The sequence below is a fragment of the Setaria viridis genome, chromosome 7 (genome assembly GCF_005286985.2).
Source record: "Setaria viridis chromosome 7, Setaria_viridis_v4.0, whole genome shotgun sequence".
Classification (NCBI taxonomy): Eukaryota; Viridiplantae; Streptophyta; class Magnoliopsida; order Poales; family Poaceae; genus Setaria; species Setaria viridis.
Genome location: NC_048269.2, coordinates 34169381 through 34187565, shown reverse-complemented (window position 1 = coordinate 34187565; position 18185 = coordinate 34169381). Strand labels below are relative to the sequence as shown.

Sequence of the window (18185 nt, the reverse complement as noted above, 5' to 3'; positions counted from 1 at the left end):
ATATCTAAACAGCCTCTCTTCTCTTGTATCATCTCTTTTTAGTAACATCAGACAAATCAAATGATCCATTCCTTTCATCTCTTTTTAGATAATTTAACATCAGACAAATGATCATTCCTTTCATGATTATCAAAAAAATTTCCATTTCCTATTTAATACCGAGTTCAACTTTTGTTCCTGATGCTCCGTTATTTTCAGTCCGACAACTGTTAAATGCCCAGTAAAAAAACGATTTTGCCGCTGAGCCCCGCCACCCTTCCACCTCCTCTCCTCCCCTCCTCCCTCCTCATCCACCACCTCCGGCCAACAACCCCGGCGCCTGCGCGTCCGCAGCTCGAAGCCCAGCCCGCCGGGCCTCCCCAAGCCCAGCACCAGCACCAGGCCGCCCCCGCGCCGCCTGCACGAGGCGGACCGCCGCCTCAGCTCCCTGGTCCACCGGGGCGACCACGACGCGGCGCTCGCGCCTCGTCCGCTCCTCGCCGCGCCCGCCCGACGTGCCCCTCGCCAACCGCCAACCGCTCCTCTTTTTTCCCTTGGTGTATTTTTGTCCCATGTCCAGACCAAATCAAGCTGCTGCACATCTGTTTGTGAGTGAGATTAGACACACATATGTCTGCAAGGCTAAGGGAGGCCTTGGTGAGCGTCTCGATGGGAGTTATGAACTCCCTTATCGATAAGCTTGCTATCCTCATGGATGAAGAGTACGTCAAGTTCAGCAACATGTCAAAGGAGTTGTCATTCATCAGAGATGAACTCAGCTCCATGAATGCTTTCCTAGAGATTCTAGCAGACAAGGAGGAGCTCGATCCCCTGACCAAGAATTGGAAGAACCAAGTAAGGGAGATGGCTTATGACATTGAGGACTGGATTGATGAGGTCATGCGTCATGCCAGCCAGGACGGTACCGCAGCTGGTCTCATTTGGAAGATCATTCAGCGTCTCAGTATGCTGAGAACCAAAAATCGTATTTCAAATGAAATACGACAGATCAAGGCTCGTGTCATGGAGGTGAGTCATCGTCACAAAAGGTATAAGATTGATGTGAGCACCTCTGCATCTAAATATGTGTCTGTTGACCCTCGCCTTCATGCACTTTATGCTGATGAAGATGGCCTCGAGGGCATGGATGGTCCAAGGAATGAGCTAGTTGAGTTGTTGCTAGACGAAGGTCAACGATTGAGGGTGGTATCTGTTGTAGGAATTGGTGGTCTTGGTAAGACCACACTGGCCAATGAGGTGTACAAAAGGATTGGAGATAAATTTGATTGTCAGGCATTTGTATCAGTCTCGCAGAGACCAGACATGACAAGGATTCTCGCTAATATGTTTTCACAACTTGGGCAAGAACCACCTTCTCAACCTAGCGAGGTGCAGAACCTCATTAATGATCTTAGAAAACATCTACAAGACAAAAGGTACATAAGTTCTTATGCTTTTACAATGTATATAATCTTCAATTGACTCTTTTTTTTTATCATATAAGCTTTGATAAATATCATGTAGTGTGGTGTTGTCAGTATATAGGTCCAACTAATTTAGTCCAAACAATTCCTTTCCGCTCCTTACTTGTACTATTTAGAGCTAAGAGTATCAGCGTAGTGTTTTCTTTTGAAGAACAGTCTATTTGCATAGTTGATATGATACATATCCTTTGTATGAATGTTTGCGCAGGTACTTTGTCATATTTGATGATATATGGGAGGAATCGGCATGGGATATTCTTAGATGTGCCCTCCCCAAAAATGAGCAGGCTAGTAGAGTTATAACAACTACACGCATTGAAACTGTAGCTATTGCTTGTTGCAGTTATCTGCATGAGTATGTTTATAAGATGGAGCCACTAGATGACCAACAATCAAAAAGGTTATTTTTGAATAGAATATTTGGCTCTGAGGATGCTTGCCCTGAACAACTGAGAGATATTTCAACTGAAATTTTAGACAAATGTAACGGTTTGCCACTTGCCATTGTTAGTATTTCTGGCCTTTTAGCTAATCAAGCAACCACAAGAGTTGAACAGTGGGAACACGTAAGGAATTCTTTGGGCAATAAGTTTGGGAAATGCTCTGCATTGGACAGTACGAGACGAATATTGCAGCTCAGTTACAAGAACCTTCCTTATTATCTGAAGGCATGCTTTCTATACCTTGGCATTTATCCAGAGGATTACACAATTTGGAAGAACGATGTGGTCAAGCAATGGATAGCTGAAGGTTTTGTTAGTAAGGTGCAGGGACTAGATGCAGAAGATGTTGCAAGTAATTATTTCAATGAACTGGTTAATAGGAGCATGATTTCACCTAATGATGTCAACTACCAAAACGAGGTATTATCTTGTAAGGTACACGATATGATGCTCGATTTTATATTGAGTGAGTGCGCAGAAGAGAATTTTCTGAGAATAAATGATAAACCCAATGCCTCGTTAGGCCTGCACAATAATGTCCGTCGACTCTCCATTCAATATGACAATGGAAACCATAGCGTCATGGATCCAGCCAAAAATCTGTCACATGTTCGATCTCTTGCAGCTTTTGGAGGCTCCAATTTCTTGTACCTGAATCCTCTTTCAGAGTTCAGTTTTCTTCGAGTTTTAATTGTTGGGTTCTCAGATGTTTCCTATAAGATGGAACTGGATTTCCTTGGAGTATGCAAATTGTTTCAACTGAGATATCTGAAGATTGAAACCAACATTCATGTACAGTTACAATTACCTGAGAAAATTGGGGAGCTACAACAGTTGGAGACCCTGGACATAGAGTGGGGATCAGTTGTTATTCCATCGGATATCATTTGTCTGCCTTGCTTGACACATCTTATTATTCCGGAAAGTACCCGATTACCTGATGGGATTGGCAACATGAAGTCTCTAGTAACTCTGCAATCCTTTGATCTGGGGGAGAACTCAATAGACAGCATCAGGGGTCTCGGCCAACTGACCAATCTAAGAGATCTCAAACTCTGCTATTCCAGAACAACAATCTCCAACACAGCATTGTGTATGGATGTTTTACAATCTTCACTTGAGATGCTTTGCAACCTCAAATATCTATACATGTACTGGCCTGGTATTTGTGGGAGTGGTTTGAGTTTGTTAAACCCTTCTCCCCGCCATCTGCAGACACTAGAATTGACCTACTGGTGTTTTCCCAAAGTCCCTGAATGGATTGCAGAGCTCCATGAGCTCCAAGTTCTGAAGATTGCGATCAGAAAACTGTCAATGGATGGTTTCCTTGTCCTTGCACGGTTGCCTGCACTTACAAACCTAGGATTGCGCACCCAAGTATCACCTAGAGAGAGTATCACGATCTACAGCATGGCGTTCCCAGCCCTCAAGTACTTCAAGTATTGGTGCAGGATACCACGTCTGACCTTTGAGGCTGGAGCAATGCCGAAGCTGGAGAGGCTTAAGTTACGCTTCAAAGAAATCTTTGAATCACCTTCGGGTATTGAACACCTGTTCGCTCTCAAAGAGGTCTTTCTAGAAATTGGTGGCCTCCGTGGAAAGGTGCCCAAGCGAGGATGTGCCTTGTCTGTGTTGATTATGGCCATCGACATGCATCCAGGTTGTCCAAGACTCAAGATTGTCAGATGCCCACATCTGTAGTACCATTCTGATTAGTAGTGTTGATGGCATTGTACACATGTGGCTGGTTGGAAGCAGGCTTTCAAAATGGAGATTATCCTGCATTTATACAGGATAAACGCTGTAAGATTGGCTGAGTGCTTTGTAACATTCTTGTATATTCTTAGTAGCTTCTCTATAGTTGTTTCTTGTATATATAACTCTCATTTTGCCTTTTAATTAATGAAAATATGTGGGTGCTTCCCTCACAGTTCCTGGTTATAAAAAATGATCACAGTCCCAAATCAGTTTGAGGAATCAAGGGATCATCTATTCCTTAGCTGTCCATATGCAGATTGCAGAAGCATGCTGGAATACCATCAACGTTTCATGTTCCACAACTAGTGGACCATTTTCAGATCTTAGAATCCCTAAAGTCCGAACTACGGCTACCATTTTTTATGGAGATCATCATCATCATGCGCTGGTGTTTTCGGATGTCGAGGAAATGATCCCATTTTCAAGGTTGTTCAACCATCAATTAAGAATGCAGATCCCCTTTCAGGAACGAACTTGCTTTAGTTTCTCTCCGAGCAAAGCCATCACGTGCCCTTATTGGAGCATCGCTTTTTGCTCACCCTGTGGTTGCTCTTATGCGGCTGCTACGGCGGGGAAGGGTGCCTGGGGGCAGGTCGCCCGCGTGACCGCCAGGTTTTTCTTGAAGCGATGAAAAAACTGCTTAAGTTGTTTCTGCTCAGTACTAGAAAATGGGTCAACTTACCAGAAGCAAGAGTGCAAGACCCTACTTGGCCTCATTTCGCAGATTCTGCGCATTGTGGTTCAACATGATTCATAGGCATACATGGATTTACAGAGCTCACACGCTCACAAAAATCTACTGAATGAGCTTTACTCTGACTACAGTCTACAGCAAGGAATACGACCTCTCAAAATGCAGTATTTACAACGATGGTAGAGGACCAGCACAATTTGCCAGGCCACCCACCGGTACATATAGAATGCAGTGAACAGATTTGCTGATGCGGACTACCAAAATGGAATCTGCTTGGAAGAATGAGACTCAGATGGTTTGCCATCCTTCCTCTCCTAAGGTTCCACTAAGCAGCAGGTTGCATCTGCAGATCCTCGGATTTCCAGACAACGTCCTTTAAGGTCTTGGAAAGATTCTTGAAGAACTGCACAAAGTCACAGCTTACACATATAAGTAAACTACTGGTGAATCTGTTGAAGAACAAAATATAGATTATGAATCTCTCATCCAAACTACTGGAATAGTGGAATTGATCCACTTCTCCAACCACCAGTTCAGATTCATGAATAGATAGTTTTCTTTTATAAGCACGATCATTGCGTGTATGGTAGTTACCTTATGAAATTCTAGAGTGTCGCCTTTTGCTTTTCGGAAGTCTACCATATGAAAAGAGGGTGCAACTTGCAGGATCTGAACCAAAATGCCCAATAAATGCAGGTAGATGAATTTTACATAAAAAAGATTGCAGTTCAGGATGTTTGTTTGTATCATTACCTCAGTAGCAACATTGAGGTTTCCTTTCCTCCCTGCTTTCAATTTTTCGAGCCTCAACTGGTCACACAATGAAAGAGAATTTCAGCATGCAGAAAGATCTATTTAAAGTTTGTATACATTATTGAGAAGTTTGAAAACGTAAGGTAAATATTCAGATAATCAGTTCTCATAGAGTTGTAGGGAGGAACCTTGTAATTTTTCTTCTGAACATTGAATCCTAGAGGTTTTGCAGCTTCCTCAATCTTGCGGACAATTTCCTTGGGTGGACATTTTGAGGTGAACCTTGTTTCTCTTTTGAATTCCTGCAAATAGAAATTATTACAAATATAAATAGAAAGTATAGAAGAATGATAATCCTAAAATGCGAAAAAATGTAAAATTTTCAAAACCAATGTTTTAATCACATAGGCGTATAGAAGTACTATCTTGTAAAATGCATTATAATTGTGTAATTGACTTCACCTTCACTATCTGCTCTAATTTCCAAAGGAAATTCTAGTGCATGTCACAATCATGAGGCAATGTCCTTCGGAAATCATGATGATTTAAGCTATCAAACATTGCATTTTCAATGTTCTAGGTTACTACAGAGGAGTCAAGAACATCCAGTACCTGCTCTGAGTCAAATAAGTTTCCAAGATTTAGGCCTGCTGACATTGAAATAAGTTCAAATGCATTCAGAGCTACTGGCTCTTCTTCTTTCTTTTCTGTCACATGGTGCTCCTGAATGATGGAAAATAACATTAGTAGAACTAGATGGTAACTAAAATCTGTGACATTATGCATGAGACTGAAAATAGAAATGCACCAATCACTCACTTCTGAATCATTGAAGACAGCATCCACATCATCCAATGTGGTGTCATATTTTTCGTCAAACTCCGGACGCTTGTAGCCCTTTTTGAACCACTCATCCTCTAATATTTCAGGGATTGTTATTCTCTGCCAGGGTTTACCAAAACATAAGCCTAATGTTATGGAGCAAGAGAAAATTATGAAGGCCATTCATTTTGAAACTAGACTCAGCACACGCTCATGATGAAGATGAACCACAATCCAGTTTCACCTCTTCCTTTTTGTCTGGAAGTTGCAATTCTTTACTTTTTTCTCGTACACGCAGGAGAGCTGCGTATCATTGTATTAATAGAAGAAAGAGTCATACAGAGACCCAAACACACACCCACACACACTAGATCCTGTAGATCCTAATCACCTTTTCCAAGAATGAAAAACGACCACGAGAGTAGGCAAGAACTGAAGCCTAATCAACCCCTCTGATAGCAGGCAGGGGGAGGCCCTTGGCTCCTGCCATGCTCACACAAAGGGTTTCATTTGGAAATATGAATTGCTTATACCTTTTCCTAAAGGAATAATGAGCTAAGCTTTTTTCCTCAACTGCATCTCACAGTGGCCATGTGCGTACTAGTAATCACATTGGGAACTTCTAAAACTTGTGTCAATCTGAGTTACATGACAATCCCTGGATCGATGGGAATATCATTTAGTTGATGCTTATCAGCGATATCAATGATCTGTCAGCCTACTAGGGGATACACTGTATGGTGAGTACAGATCTATTCTATTTCATTATCTTAAGATTATTTCGCTAGTATTTTTATTTTCAAGCAGCTTTTGTGCTCTGGCATACCGTCATTGGATTTGGATCAAGGATTCTTGTTAACAACCTCTTGGCAGGAAAAGATGTCCACGGTGGAAATGTAAATTCTGCATTCGATATCTGCCAGGAATATAAGGTAAAGTCAAATAAGCATGAATAAGCAAGACTGCAGCAGTAATCTAAAAGCCGTGCAATGCTCACTTTCTTATACAATGTCATAAGATTAGAGTCCTCAAAAGGCAAATACCCTGCTAGCAGAACAAACAGGATAACTCCACATGACCACAAATCAGCCATTGCACCATCGTAGCCTTGATCTTCAAGGACCTAAAACAAAGTTGGTAGAAATATTTAAACCATTACATTCCTAATGAAATGATAATTGCCGTAGCATCCATCATTGATTCAGTTTGTGAAGTTTCCTGGCATTACCTCTGGTGCAACATAGTTTGGAGTTCCACAAGTTGTGTGCAGCAATCCATCATCCTGAACAAGATAGAAGAGAAGAAACATGCATAAAATATGTTGAGGGGTCTCAAAATTTTCAAACATAAACGGCTATGATTAATTGTAGACTAAAAGAATTACCCTCTCATACTCAAGTATATTGGTAACTTAGATGCATATAGGCGAGAAGTCATTACCTTGATTTGCTGAGATAGCGCACTGAGCCCAAAGTCAGAGACCTTCAGGTTTCCATGTGAATCGAGCAGTAAATTTTCAGGCTGCGAGTACCATAGTTTAGATTCAGAAATAGATTCTTGATTACAGAAAAAAGCGCACAAAATAAATGAGCTCACTTTTAAATCTCGGTGGTACACACCCCTACTATGACAATAATCAACCGCATTGATTAATTGTTGGAAGTACCTCCTTGCCTCATCTTCCCTCATTCTACCATGGTTAACCTTTATGATGAGGAAAACAAAAAGTTTACCGTAAATGAAAAATTGTCAGTGACAAATTGACTTTGTGGACATTGAAACAGTAAAGTAGGCAGAGGGTATGGCAGAAACTGCATAAACTGGAAAGGATGTCCATATCGCTTACAATTTTGTCAAAGAGCTCACCACCGGTAGCATATTCTAACACAATGTAGATCTTTGTTTTACTTCCCATCACCTAAAGATGAATGAAAACATTGAATTTGTCAAAGATCAGCAATTGCCTGCTTTATGTGAAAAGAAAATAGGCATGCTAAATGATTATGTTAGGAATTTCTGACTTTGTCTCTTTTCTGATCAACTACTTTGTCTTGTAAGATCAACTAGAAGATCAAGAAAGGTACCTCATACATGCGAACAACGTTGGGATGCTTAATCAACTTCATCGTCGAAATTTCCCGCTTAATCTGCAATCGACCATGTAGTTTTTTCATCAACAAAATATTACTTCCAGCAGGAGCTATTAATTCAACGCTGACCAAAGTTGCTAAGCTCATGGGCTATTCAAAAGTAAGACACCAAGGTGGGTGCAGAATCTGAAGGAAGGGGCCACAATCTACGTGATGTGAAAATATCACCAAACATTACAAAAATGCAGCAATAATTCAAAGTGTGTGATTGAAAGTGACCTGCTCAACCATTTTGTGCTTGAGGACCTTCTCCTTATCTAGGATCTTGATGGCCACCGGTTCACCAGTCTCCGTGTTCTTCGCGAACCTGACCTTTGCGAATGTACCTTCGCCTATGGTCCGGCCGAGCTCAAACTTCCCCACGCATCTCTTCACCTTGGTTGTACTCATTCCCTGCCTTATCCCCCCTCTGAAATATCAGGAAGCTTCTCGCAGTCTGGTGGTTTCGCCACCCTTGTCCTGTGGAAAATTTTACCCAGATTGTTACAGCTCACGTTGAAAAAGATGACATGCTGATACTTGTCTAACAGCGTAAACTTCTGAAATTAACCAAGCACAAGTCATTATACGAGTTTACTTAGGACGTGTGATAGACTAGTATCTCATTTCTTCTCCAACCATCACTGATCTTTTTTTTTTTTTGAGATCAACCATCGCTGATCTGTAAATCCTATCAATGGGCTTGGGCAAATGCAAATCCACGATTTCCTCAAAAAAAAATGCAAACCCAGGACTGGTGAACAACCGTTGGTTCAGTGTGTTTGTTACTTCCCACCAGAAGCCAAGTCAGAATTAAAATTGGTGAACTGCTCCAATCAGTGGGGTTGGCTAAGTAGAAAAGATTATGTGAGATCCAAAAACTATTATTTTTCTTCCTAGAACAGGAATGTTGAATTGGGACTTTGGGAGTCAAAGGGAAGTTAGACCCTCCTTGGGTTCTGAAGAGAATAGTTGTCAATCAGCCACGAGGGGGCTGCAGGAAAGATAGGAGTTGAATATTCAGTCATCCATTCAGAAAAGCATAACACCACATGTGAGGTGCTGCGCATGGGGAAATTGGGCGTATTCCAAAATTCCATTCTACCAGCAATCGGGCAGCCCAAGAACATGAAGCTTGCAGTGCCCCTCTCAAACAGGGAAGGAAGGGATTTAAAGGTGGGGGGGAAAAAGAAACTAGCAGGAACAATGCAGGCTAAAGAAGCTCATTCAATATGCTCCGATTCTGTAGTCATGCTGGTGGCTGGAAACATAAGATCGAAGTGAGTCCCCGGGTTAAGAGGGGAAATCAAGATTGCTGGAAAGGATGAAGCAACTGTACACGGGACATTCAGCAAAAAGCCGGATTTCAGGCGTAGGCTGGAACAAAAACCAACCAACTTGGGCTGAAAGGAGCAGATCGCATCGCTGCATACCAGAAACAGAAATAAAAAAACGGAGACACGGAAGAGAAGAGGCAGAGGAGCTTACAGGATCAGGCGAAGAAAATGCAGAGTAGTAGGATCCGTCGCTGTGCTCAGCCGGCGCTGAAAAAGATCTCGGGAAACGGCTGTTGGGGGCGAGGAAGAGCTGCTAGGCTTCCGAGGAGGCAGCTGCTGAACTGAGAGCCATGGTAGGGCTCCAGGAACGGCTCCTGAGCCGTTTTTGCCGAAGCTGTGCCAAAGAGAAAAAAAGCAAATAGCTTCCTCCTGTGGTTCTGGGTAAGAATAAAAAAAGAGAAAGAAAAAACATAATTTGAATGAAAATAAAAAAAATTAGTTAATCTATATTATTTTAATTAATCATTTTCGTTTCAATTGAAACCATGTAAATTGATTAAAATCATAATACAAAATAGTCAGGATTTAATTGACGTTTGACATCTTCCTCAACTCATGACAAAACACGAGGAGCCATTTTACCAAATATTTTACAAAACGGCTCCATCTACACCATAAAAGTTGCTCCACTAGAGGAGCTAAAGCCGGAGCTGCTTTAGGAGAAGCCGAAGCCTTACCAAACGAGCTCTAAGTAGGGGAGGGAGAGACCTGGTATCATACCAACTAAGCAAGCCGGCTGGACTTTGGTTTTATAGCGGCAGGCAAGCAGTAGAGGCAGGCGAAGATAAGACCCTTTTGGAATGGAGGAAAAGTAGAGGAAATATGGATGATTCAATTCCTATAAAAATTTCTCCTATGAAAGCTTTTGGAACAAAGGATTGAATCCTATCAATTTCTTCAAAAATCCTATGGGATGTGCTTTTCCATAGGAATTTTGGAGGAAAATAAATATGAGATCCAACCTCATGTTTTCTTTCCTCTGTGTCTTAAGATTTCTATATTTTTCACATGCCTCATCTAAACACATGTTTTATATCTATCCTATATTTTATTTTAGAGATCATATAGTATTTCAATCGTGAGAGGTAGGGAAGAAGACGACGACACAAGGAGAGGACAGGGCATGTTGTTTGGAAGTTTGGAATATGCGACTGCAACTGCATCCACCCACATGGGGCTTCCCCTTCCCTGGCCTGCTGTCAGGGGTGGGCCCCACGGGGGCCGCGGACGAGTCGCCGGGATGCCACGCCGTCGTACTGCCTCTGCCGGCGTGCAGCGTGATTGATGATGATTCGCGATCGAGATCGCCGGCCGGACGTCTCCTCTGCGGCTCTGCCCCGGGCCGGGCCGATGGTACGGATGCTCTGGGCATGCCGCTGCCACATGCTCTGGATGCATGCTTGGCAAGACGAGACGCCAAACCAACCGGGAATCTGCAAGGCGACCAGGAGGATCAAATCCTAGGTTTAACGCGCGCGCTCTTTTCTTTCTAGGCCTTGTTTAGTTTCTAAATTGATAGTAGCAAAGTTTGCATTTTACCATAAATATGCAACTGTAGTATTTTGTTTGTATTTGTGAATTATTGTCAAATATTGACTAATTAGGCTCAAAAGATTCATCTCGCAAAGTACAACAAAACTGTGCAATTAGTTTTTGATTTCGTCTATATTTAGTACTCCATGCATGTACCACAAGTTTGATGTGATGGGAAATCTTCTTTTTACATAGTGCCAAAGTTAGAAAAAAGGGGAACTAAACAAGACGGTAGACTGGTAGGTAGTCCATGTACCTCTTATTATTACCGACAGGTATAGGAGCATTTGCACCCGTTATATTTTTAAAAAAGAAAATCAAAACTCCTTTTTTAGATAGAGGGAAGAACAAAAGCTCTAGCACGGTGCATGCAGCCTAGCTAGAACCTTTGTTGCAGATCAAAGACCAAATTAACACATGAAGGAAGAAAAAAGAAAAGAAATTAAGATGGCATAGTTTTAATAATTTAGTGTAATTTTGAGCTTTCCGAACAAAAAAAACGCTCGCAGGGCTGCCATTTTGAGTTTTCCGGCCGACCAAATTAAATCAGGCGGCTAGCAAAACCAAGATTAATGATCGTTGCGTCTCAGTTGCATGACGTAGGTACGTGAGCCTAATTAAATTTGTGTAGACGAATTGCTAATATTAGCGTGAAGTTAGCTATTTCCTCCGTTTGAAAATATATGTCGTTTTTAGGGGTGTTTGGAAGGCATGTGCTAAATTTTAGCACATGTCACATTGGATGTTTGGACAGAGTATTAAACATAGCCTAATTACAAAACTAATTGCACATCCTCTAAGCTAAATCGCGAGACGAATCTATTAAGCCTAATTAGTCCATGATTTGACAATGTAGTGCTACAGTAACCATTCGCTAATGATGGATTAATTAGGCTTAATAGATTCGTCTCGCGATTTAGCCTAGGGTTGTGCAATTAGTTTTGTAATTAGATTATGTTTAATACTCCTAATTAGTGTCCAAACATCCGATGTGATAGGTGCTAAAATTTAGCCACTGCTATCCAAACACCCTAGTCTTTTTAGGTTCATAGATTTTGCTATGTATCTAGATATAGTGTATATCCAGATACATAACAGCATCTATAAATCTAGAAAAATCAAAATAAACTATAATTTGGAACGGAAGGAGTAGGTTTGTTGCTCAGGTTTATTAGGTCTCTCTCTCGAGCTATACTACAATATGGCTCGATCTGCCCCACCACAATTTGAGTAGTCAAGTCAGCAGATCCGATATGCATGCACACTTGCCCTGAGGCCACTTCACCTGTCCGTCCATGCATGCGTGGTGGACCGAGACTATTTAGTTACCTTGGATCGTTCGACACGTGTCATTATTTGCATCACGGATGATTGCGCTAATTATTAATCATATCTTCATCCAATCACCCCTCTCTGATCATTATTCCCGGCCGGCCAGTACGTACAGCCTTTTGCTACCATAGCGTACTACAGATTAATAAAGGACCCAATCATGCAGTGGCTTCGACGACCGATCTACAAGAACACGATCGACCACGACACACAGCTCTTTGCTGGTCATGGTCCTCATCCTGCCCTAAATACGACCGATGAGGCCAATCCTGATGGAGGTTTCATAAGTAATAGTAATAGAGTGCCACGTAAGCAAATTTTGATGACATGGTAAAATTTTAAAATAAGAGAGAAGATGAAACTTCATGTACTGTTTTCATTCGCTGTATGTCTTACACAATTAAATGCATCGAGTACATATGAAACATCAACATTGAAACTGTGCATTGTAGGATGGTGTTTCATCCATCTATTGATTGTTATTTGATGACATGGCATGCCATTGAGATTAGCCTGATAGGTACTATAGGGTTCAAGAATGATGACCGGCCACACAGCTCGCTGCGCTGTCCAAATCAGATAATATAAGAATATTAAATAACTTAGATTTGATTACAACTGCTCCAAATTAAGAGGTTACTTTAGATTATTTCTACAATGCCATAGTAAGTGAGTGATTTGGATACAAATTTAGGTGGTGGTTAATTTTGATTATTTTTATATAGGTGGGTAATTTAGATGAAATTTTAGGGCTATTTTAGGTTATATTTTCATGATAGTTTTTTGAAAAACATGCTAGGTACTACCTATCAAGAAGAAGGGAGATAATTAAAAAAAAAGAAACATTATATTCTAGCTATGCATATATAACTAACATGTATGCTTGTCCTTCGTTCAATGACATGAGTTGCACGCGTATAATTTACTAATCGACAACGGTCATCATAATTAATCTCAACCATATATATCACAACGAATGAGGTCCGCGTCTTGGCGTTAGTTCTTGTATACATGTTGCCCACGAGCTATATTGTGGTAGCCGGCCGGGTATATCTCGTCAACATTATCTTTTTTCCCCACATGGCTGGTAATATAACGTATACTACCAAGCAACTCTGCGCAAATTGTGTATGTAAATGTAATATCCAATATGAACAAATCTTTGCGGCACCTACTTGAATTGAAAGGTTAAACAAAAGTAGTGGTGATTGCAGGCTTGCAGCACTAGTGCAAGGAGGACTAACTAATGGGCCTCTATTTGGGCCAGCCAGTGTATGTAGCTCTGCCTGGGTCTGGGCCTCTTGGCCTCCAAGATGCATCTCCTGCCACCGTCTCTTCGTGCCCTATGCCGCGATCAGCGGCCGTTGATGGTCCTTTATACGCTTCTTCTAGTCATACTTTTAAGTGAAGATTTTCTCCCTTCTCGTTTTTCGCTTCTTATAATTTAAATTTCTGAAGCGGTTTACCATATAAATGATAATCGGTGAAAATAAGCAAAACCTTGAACAAGATTCTCATTTATTCCCACCAATAAGCCGCTTATAAGCGGAAACAAACGGGGAGACGTGTCTATCTCCGGAGCCCTAGCAAAGAATCAATTACCCCTGCCTAATAACTTGCTGTCTCTCCCAGGGAGATCCGAGGATCGGCACGGCATCATGCGGCAGCGCATGGAGGAGATCCAAACCTCATCCCCATGCTCCTGGCAGCCACACCGTCTCCGCCGCCGCCACGCAAACACAAGTACGTGCTTTGCCCAAGCCTCCGGCCGGTTTGGTTTAGCTTCTTGCCTCATCACATACTCACATCGGATCGTGACTTCGATTATGTTACCTGCCGTTGGTTCATCGTCATTCATGTTCATACACACACACGTACACTTGATGATCCAAACGTCGTACGGATTGCGATCGATGACGTACACACGGCGATCGCTTTGCAGCAGATGAAACAAATGGCGGCGCGCCCTGCACTGCTCATCAACCACGCAACATGTGCTTGAGAACCACTCCGGCATCAGAGTGAAGATGCTCGAGCTTAACCTCTCTACTTGTTCCAAGAAGGACATTGACATCAACCCTTGTGGATGGCTGGCTCCGAGCCTTTATCAAGCCTGGAATTACCAAGCTTGCTGTATTGTTACCCAAATGCTATGCACTTGAATATAACTTCCCCAGCTCGCTTATGTCATGTGATGAGGCTGGGAGCAGCTTGACCTCAATTCAGTTTCTTCACCTCGCCTCCTGTGGCTTCCATCCCACAGAAGGTCCTAGGCTGCTTGGTTGCTCAAGGAGCTTGTCGACAGTGTGCCTGCATAATGCATGTTAGAATCACCGGGGATGAAGTAGGGTTCTTTCTCTCCAGCTGCTTTGCTCTGGAAAGGCTGGACCTCTCCAAATGCAGCATGATAACCTCATTGAAGATACCACGTGTTCTACACAAGCTCAGGATCGTGCAACTACAAATGTGCCAATGTTACAGACAATTGAGATCAATGCCCTGAATCTCTCCACATTTAACTACGATGGATGCCCTTTGTCGAGTTTCTCACTTGGAGACTCATTGGAGACAAAGGAGCTTCTCATGCATGTTGTGGGCATGCGAGACTTGATCCAGTATGTAGGTTGCAATGTCCCTTCCATTGCGCCAAATCTTGAAACTATCAACGGTTAACGAGGTAGAACAAAATATTTGTGCATGTTGCATACATCTACAAGATAGAATCATTCCAAACATAATCAATATTGTGAGGATGTTTGCTTGTTAATTTTTTTCCAGAAATTGAAGGCACCAGCAATTTCTTACAAATTTCAGCACCTCAAGCATCTTGTTATATGCCTTGGCAAACGGGTGAATTTTTCACAGGCTACGACTTCTTTTCTTTGGCTCATTTTCTTGATGCTTGTGTTGCCTTGGAGACTTTCACCTTACGTGTAAGCGCTTGAATCTTGATCATCTCCTCCAAAGGAAACTTTTTTATATATATGCTACCTCATGTATTTTAATTGCTAGACATTCATCTTCTATACAATTTAATAACTTATTTACTTGGCCATTACAAATAACGAGAACCTACTTTCTTGATGAGTTTTGTTGGTAGAAACTAGATTGAGAACCGTCAATCCTAAGTTTTACTAGCAACAAATTTAACATGGAGATGCATCTATGTATGCAGATTGAATTTGGTTTTAGATGGTACGATATTGGCTTGAATTCAGATTCATGGCAATCTAGAGAGGAGATCTTGCAATTCCGCCATGGTGGCCTCTGAAGCTTGAGGAAGGCGACAATCACCGGCTTCTGCTCTTCCAAGGCCTGGTTGAGCTGACATGCCACATCCTCAAGAGCGCGGCATCATCGCTCCAATGCATCTTGCTGGACACCTCCCCTGGCTATGACTGGAAGCACTCCTTAAGTGATAGGTGTCGGCGCATGGTGGATCTTCAGGATTCCGAAAGGGCACTTTTTAACATAAGGCAATACGTTGAGCCAAAAGTCCTCCCGGGCGTTGAGCTGAAGGTTCTTGGGCCTTGTAGCCGGTGCCATTCCATAGATGCCAACAAGGCTATGGAGGAGGCAGCATCGTGAATTCATGAAGATTTTGGCAATAATGTCAGGAAGACTGGCAGCATTGCCTTGTTTTTTTTTCCCAGCCTATGAGCTAATATGCCATCGTTACGAGTTTAAGTTTGGGATAATAATTTTTTTTAGTTTCATTGTAACAAGGTGCTATATGTTTCTCTCGGAACATATATCGATAATTACGTACTCATATTGGTTCATTTATTTCCACTGAAGTTGATGATGAACTATTAATTAAATTGCTCTTGGGGATAAAATATTCATATGTTATTTAAGTCTTCAAGTTTTTTGAAATGGAAACAAGTTCAAACTGTAGTTTTACCCACTAATTACATGCACAGTAACAGTGTACTCAATAATAATGGAAGGCCCCACCATATAATAACAAGTATATAAAATGGACATCCGATCAATTTAACAATAAAGCCAAGTTTTCCAATGAAAAAGGCAATTCAAGCAACAATCTAACAATGTCAAAAGACAGGCTATCATCTAGGAAGGAACTTGTCACTGAGATTAGTTGTGACGAGTATGTAGCACGTGATGTGTAAGAAAGCAGTAGCCACTAGCTACTAGCACGTCAGTGGATCAAGGAACATCATCTGGTGGTCCTTAGTCATGCCAATCTAGTAGACTAGTACTGAACGACAAGTTGGACTACTATTGCTTATATGTTTGGACGCAAAGAAACTGCATGCATATATAATTGAATGAGAGATCGGCTGGTGCCTATATATACACACACCATCAAAATTTAAAGTCATGGAGCTAAACCGTGCCGTGTGTGTTGAGCCAGTCGGAAGCATGCGTTGCATAGAGTGCTCCATGGATCGGAACAACATGTTGATTATGGTCCTAGAGTTGCTCGAGAACTACAGAAACAAATGATCGGACAGTAAGGTAGTATAAGAGAAAAAAAAAAGAAAAGAAGCAGATGTAGGTGATCTCTGAAATAAACACTCGTGTGCGGTTGAGCAATTCCATGACAGTAGCAGCAGTCCGTTTCGGGGAATTTTTAAAATCGTGAGCTGCCGATTATTATATTAAAAAGAAGATGAAGCTTAAATTAAACAAAAAAACAAATGAAAACAACACTGGCGGAAGAACACGCCACCCAACACCATCACCTCACTCAAATTCGACAAACAACGGTCGGTTGGATTAGAACATCAACACGTGCCGAACTCAAATATAACTCAGAGAGACAACTCCGGCTGGTCAGATTGGGGTATCGACCTAAGCCATACAGATATCATCACTCCACCACAACTCCTCAGCACCACCACAAGCGGCCTCAACACTTCCACAGCATCACCGGCTGCAACACCAGAACACCATCCGACATCACCCGTACCACCACCAACACCAGCGACCACCTGCAACTAGACCACCACACCAGGATGTCACCGAAGAACAACACCATTGCTGCCGCCACCTCTTTTTTTTCCTTTTCTTCTTCTTTTTTCTCTGGAAGATACTCCCTCCGTTCCAAATTGTAAGTCATTCCAAGAATCTTGGAGAGTCAAAGTATCTCAAGTTTGATCAAATTTATATGATAATATAATAATATTTATGATGTCAACTAAGTATCATTAGATTCTTTATCAATTATATTTTCATAGTATATCTATTTGATATCATAAATCTTTATATTATTCGTTATAATTTTAGTCAAACTTGAGATGCTTTGACTCTTGACTTACAATTTGGAACGAAGAGAGTACCTCGCAGCCAGAAGTAGAATGCGCAATCATCCAAAGCGACACCTCTAAGGAGGGATGCGACACTATTGGTGAGGCGTCGCCCGACCAAATTGCCAGGATTTTGACCTAGGAAGAATGAGCCAATCATGCGGGGAGAAGGGCATAGCGATGGGTACGGGAGAAGGGCAGATCGATCGACGCTTCAAGAGAGTAACGGCGCCCGAAGGCGTCACCGTCATCGGCCCGTTGAACGGGCTGGCTTTCACCCCTGCGCTAGTCCCGGTGCATGACCACTGTTGCATCTCATCCTTGCCGTGCCACAGAAGCCGTTGGCCCCTGTCGCCGGGCGCTGGTGACGTACGCGGGCGTCCCCGCTGCCACCAGACAGCACCACGCATGCTCGGGCGTCCCCTCATCATGCGCCAGCAAGCAACAATCACTGCCAGGCGCCGCCGCCGCCAAGGCCGCGAGCCCCGGCGCCAAGCACCTGCCGCGCCAGGCTTTAAGCCACCGCAAACCAAGGCCGCGAGCAGCACCACCGGGCGTGAACTGCCGATGCCGCGCGAAGGGCCCCAAGCCACCGTCGTCCAGGGCCGCGACCCCGTGAGCCGCCGTCGACACCCATGGCGCGAGCAA

General features: G+C 42.5%; 2 protein-coding genes and 1 pseudogene across 3 annotated transcripts; 2 read left to right on the top strand and 1 right to left on the bottom strand.

Moving 5' to 3' along the window:
* The first annotated feature begins 230 nt into the window (after window positions 1–230).
* On the top strand, window positions 231–3779 carry LOC117864033 (disease resistance protein RGA5). 2 transcript variants are annotated; one of them, XM_034748003.2, is made up of 3 exons: window positions 868–1008; window positions 1109–1415; window positions 1672–3779. In XM_034748003.2, the coding sequence occupies exons 2-3, from the start codon at window positions 1123–1125 to the stop codon at window positions 3605–3607; spliced, it is 2229 nt and encodes a 742-aa protein (XP_034603894.1). In that variant the 5' UTR covers window positions 868–1008; window positions 1109–1122; the 3' UTR covers window positions 3608–3779. The 2 variants fall into 2 exon arrangements, with proteins under 2 accessions (XP_034603893.1, XP_034603894.1); XM_034748002.2 differs by having other exon boundaries at window positions 231–1415.
* Window positions 3780–4356: 577 nt separating this feature from the next.
* On the bottom strand, window positions 4357–9748 carry LOC117864034 (CBL-interacting protein kinase 32). Its single transcript, XM_034748004.2, has 15 exons — window positions 9551–9748; window positions 8303–8542; window positions 8018–8080; window positions 7780–7851; window positions 7530–7637; window positions 7374–7454; window positions 7162–7215; window positions 6931–7056; window positions 6760–6849; window positions 5931–6053; window positions 5724–5834; window positions 5300–5413; window positions 5112–5168; window positions 4953–5027; window positions 4357–4761 (listed from the first exon to the last, which is right to left on the bottom strand). The coding sequence occupies exons 2-15, from the start codon at window positions 8471–8473 to the stop codon at window positions 4684–4686; spliced, it is 1323 nt and encodes a 440-aa protein (XP_034603895.1). The 5' UTR covers window positions 8474–8542; window positions 9551–9748; the 3' UTR covers window positions 4357–4683.
* Window positions 9749–14177: 4429 nt separating this feature from the next.
* LOC140223524 (uncharacterized) lies at window positions 14178–14937 on the top strand (annotated as a pseudogene).
* Window positions 14938–18185: the final 3248 nt, after the last annotated feature.

What these genes read in the sequence shown, in the direction of transcription:
- LOC117864033 (XM_034748002.2), top strand. Translation starts at nt 610, where the DNA reads ATGTCTGCAAGGCTAAGGGAGGCCTTGGTGAGCGTCTCGATGGGAGTT. An exon ending in AAACATCTACAAGACAAAAG is followed by an intron (nt 1,416 to 1,671) that starts GTACATAAGTTC and finishes ATGTTTGCGCAG; the next exon opens with GTACTTTGTCATATTTGATG.
- LOC117864034 (XM_034748004.2), bottom strand. Translation starts at nt 8,473, where the DNA reads ATGAGTACAACCAAGGTGAAGAGATGCGTGGGGAAGTTTGAGCTCGGC. An exon ending in ACTTATTTGACTCAGAGCAG is followed by an intron (nt 5,414 to 5,723) that starts GTACTGGATGTT and finishes TTCTATTTGCAG; the next exon opens with GAATTCAAAAGAGAAACAAG. An exon ending in ACACTCTAGAATTTCATAAG is followed by an intron (nt 4,762 to 4,952) that starts GTAACTACCATA and finishes GACTTTGTGCAG; the next exon opens with TTCTTCAAGAATCTTTCCAA.